This window comes from Gavialis gangeticus, unplaced genomic scaffold (assembly GCF_001723915.1).
Source record: "Gavialis gangeticus isolate Ggan-Ray unplaced genomic scaffold, GavGan_comp1, whole genome shotgun sequence".
Taxonomy (NCBI): Eukaryota; Metazoa; Chordata; order Crocodylia; family Gavialidae; genus Gavialis; species Gavialis gangeticus.
Window position 1 is genome coordinate 13,403,034 of NW_017729009.1, and position 3,879 is coordinate 13,406,912.

Genomic DNA, 3,879 nt, shown 5'->3' on the forward strand with positions numbered 1-3,879 from the left:
ATATATATGTATATATATATATATAGAGAGAGAGAGAGAGAAAATGTGTAATATATATATATATATATAAAAAACACATTTTATCTATTTATATCTAGCTAGCTAGCTATATATATAATATATATATATAGAGAGAGAGAAAATGTGTAATATATATATACACATTTTCTCTCTCTATAGATATATATTTTATATATAATATATATATATATATATATATAGTTAGCTAGCTAGATATAGATAGATAGACAGATATATGTAATGATAGATAGATATATATATATGTAATGTTTCTGTTTTATTAATATATGATTTGTAAAATATAGAACTAAATTACAGCCCCACCTTCTGGAAAGAAAAAGAGTGGACATCTGTATAGGTAATGGGAAGTCAGCTGTTAAATACAGCATATGGAAGGGACATAAGCATACATAATACAGACTGGGGTTCAGAAATCTTCCCCTGTGGGCAGAATATTCTGTAATTTCCTTCAGTATGTAGTTCTGGCCAGACACTGTAGGAAATTACAGAATATTTCCTAGGTGTAGGAAACACAGTATAGGGGGTAGGATACTGGAATGGGTGGACCACACGTCTCAACCAGTATGGCAGTCTTAATGAGAAGCTTCCTGAAGCTGAATTACAATATATACTCTAAGCTGAAGTTTTCAAAGGAGCCTCAACACATTAAATGCTGATATCTCATTGAGAAGCTCCTCTCGGAGCCCTAGGAAATCACAGCCTTCGTCTTTAACTTTACTATTGAAGCCGCATACCAAACAGTATGAATCAGACCGGATCTGCTCTAGGCGTGGTTGACCATTATGCCATATCAGCAAAGCACTTGCAAGGTGAATGCAGTGTATATGAGCAACTCCACAGTTTGGCCAGGACAGTTTTTCCTTGGGCCCCCCCCATACACAATAAGCTGCTCAATGTCAGGAGCTTTCTTCCAGCTTTGCTAGGTTGCTCGCAGCTCACATCATGGCACAACCTGGGCTGAGCTACCTATTTTGACAGGGTTTGTAGTGTAGATTGGCCTCATTTTAGGAGAAATCTGATTGTCAGAAGGTTTTGTGCTGGATGATGGCCTCGTTCAGAAACATGGTCACCAGCTGCAAAACAACTACACCAGGACAGCCACACTATTTATAAGTGTGAGCAGAACAGTCTGACAATCAGCAGCGTGAAAACTCCCTTGTCCTAGTCTGGGCATTGGGGAAAGTAATCTTAATATTTTTACAGCTTTATTCAACTCAAAGAGATCTAAAAAATGATCAGGGTCAGGGGAAAGAGCAGGTTTCTAATATACCAAGTGATATATGTATCACTGTCTCCCCTAAAAGACCCTCTAACAAGCAAGCCTCCACTTGCTGGCATCACCTGTGCAACCCACTGTTTCCTGCTAGCCCTGCACATTTTGGAGAGGCAGAGGTATTCTTCACCAGCTCACACCAACTGCAATATGACACGGACCCCCATGAAAATGGGGTGTAGTTGGCCTCTTGTTTCTCTTGACCTTTGTGTTTTTCTTAACTCCAGTCTTGAAAAGTCACGCATCAAAGAGTTTCGATTCCCAGGAGGTCTAGGTAGGTGGGTCTGGATAGGCAAAGAGCTCTCATTAGTCATGAGTCCTAAATAAAGGCAAAGCAGAGGGTTGCTAGCAGTCACCTTTCTATCTCCACACCATTTTCTGTTACATTGTGCCACCTACCCGTTTCCCTTTCCTCATCCCTGCCATGTATTTGGGGGGTTTTTTGTTTTGTTTTTTAATTCATTTATTATTTGGGTTTTGATTTTTCTTTCAGTTGATTTCATTGGTGGATTTGATCCATTTCCTCTCTACCATGTCAATGAAAAACCCACCAACCTTTTGTTCAAGCAGACCTACCTGTAAGTATTGGCTCACGAGACAGCACGTGCTGCTTGGCTCCATGGCTCAAGGGTGCTACTGTTTATCTCTAGCAGGTTGGTTTTCGGTGTGCTCACCTGTCAGGGTATGTATGGATGGGGGCAGATTCATAGGTTGTGAGGCTGGAAGGGACCTCGGAAGATCATCGGGTCCAGCCCCACGTCACCAGAAGGGGTGAAGATGCTGAGGTTGCTGATGGGGGCCGGGCTGTGCTGCCATCCTGGTTCACAGTTAGGACTAACTGCTACCATGTCTGATTCAAGCTTTGGCCCTTCAGTGAAGACCCAAGAAGAGAGCTCTGTGCAGAGCAGCTATATGCATATTGTGGGAAGGAGGGGAGGATCTGCCTGTCCCTCAACACAGAGGCAGGTGCCCCTTGCTTTGCTATCAAAGCTGCAGCTCAGCTTTTTGCCTGAGTTACAACACAACAGAGTTTTAGCCCCTCTCAACCAAGCAGTCCCATCCGCTGGCCGCTCCTCTGCTCACCAGCCCTCCCTGATGGCACAAAACCAGCCCAAAACCTAGCTCCATGAACTGCTGAGGCTGCTGGGTCTTCCTGTATCTTTCCTGGTGTGCACCCGCACAGTGCAAAGTTGGCATTTCCACCCTGTTAGATGGGTAATGCAGGCTGCTGCATTTGGCCTTCTGAATTTATTTTGCTGGAATTGCGTTTCCTGTCATACAGACAGACCATCTTGCAGGATCCAAAGCTTTTTTTTCCCTTGCACCCATTTAATAGAAATCCATCCTTGAATTCCAACTCCTGTCCTCCGATAATCCCCATTTGGCTATTCAGTGCACAAAGGCTTTTGTGCGGTCCACTTAAGAACTGCTTCTTAATGAGTTCCTCGGACCTAAAGGCTGGTATTACCTAAGTTAAGCAGCAATAGGCATTGAATTTCCATTACTCCCCACGTGGAATCTGAGAGAAAATTGCATGCTGGGGTGCTGTTAAGGGAGGCTGATTTTAGGTCTAATGCTTGGAGAGATTTTTTTTTCCTCCTTAAAGCAAATAGGCTGAAGGGGAGGGAGGTGGAACAAAAAGAAGGGAACTCACCCTAAACTACAGTTGAATAACTACCCCAATATACTCTGCACCCCCACACTCTCTGTGCCATCACAGCACAAGCCCAGGAAAACAAGTGACTTTTTGCAAAGGAGTTAAATTGTTCATAACTAAGGGGTGCAGCAGCTTTATTAGGACGGATGCAACCGAAGATTAAATATTGATTTCCCTCTTATTTTGTCACTGTGGGATGGGATTTTCTGGAGTTGGTAGAAGCTGTGGGGCTCCTAGGCAGCTGCTTGATTTACTAAGCTGTCTCAGTGGTGCAGCTCAGAAAAATTGCACTTATGTAAAAAGACTTTTGGCTGTTTTTCTCCTGAAATGAGTTTGCAGAGGCAGCCATCACTGGTAGGAGAGGCTTCTTGCTCCCCCACTGGTACAGCACAGGGCAAGGGCAGTGCAAGCTGCCTTGCAAGACTCTACTAAAGCAGACAGATGCCATTGATCCCTCGGAGACACCACGAGTAATTTAGTACGAGTAATTCAATCCTGATTGTTGTTGGGGTGGGTTTGGTGAGGCTGCATACCAATGGGTCTCAGATTGCTAGACTCGGAGCACCCCTTGGAAAACACCATTTCAGCCCTCACTTGTTTTATTTTCCACAGTCAACAAATATAGCCGTTCTTCCATTGCGGACAACTCAGAAAGGTCAGGACAGGTCAAAATGTTTTGGCCAGTATAGATTCCTATTTGATATCTCTTTTTTTTATCTTATAAATTGTATGTAGGTATTTGCACACCTAATGGTGCTAATATTGTGTGGCACCCAGGGTGCCATGGCAGCCTGGTTTAGCACCACTGCTGTATACAGTTGTGCTTTAATTGCACAGGTGAAGTTGGGGTGGAGACGGTTCACTTCTGAGAAGTGGATAAGATGAAACCCGTAGATTTCACTGTAAC

At 43.4% G+C, this 3,879-nt stretch overlaps 1 protein-coding gene across 4 annotated transcripts in view; it reads left to right on the forward strand.

Annotated features, from left to right (window-relative positions):
- NKAIN4 (Sodium/potassium transporting ATPase interacting 4) overlaps nucleotides 1–3,879 on the forward strand; it is a 91,313-nt gene that overhangs the window by 83,406 nt on the left and 4,028 nt on the right. For 2 of the 4 annotated variants that reach the window (XM_019510121.1, XM_019510123.1), the window contains one exon: nucleotides 1,809–1,893. The exons of 1 other annotated variant lie outside the window; for it this stretch is intronic. In XM_019510121.1, coding sequence (XP_019365666.1) covers nucleotides 1,809–1,893 — 85 coding nt within the window. Of the gene's footprint in view, nucleotides 1–1,808; nucleotides 1,898–3,879 lie in introns of those variants that run through there. One more of the 4 variants, XM_019510122.1, reaches the window with a different exon arrangement.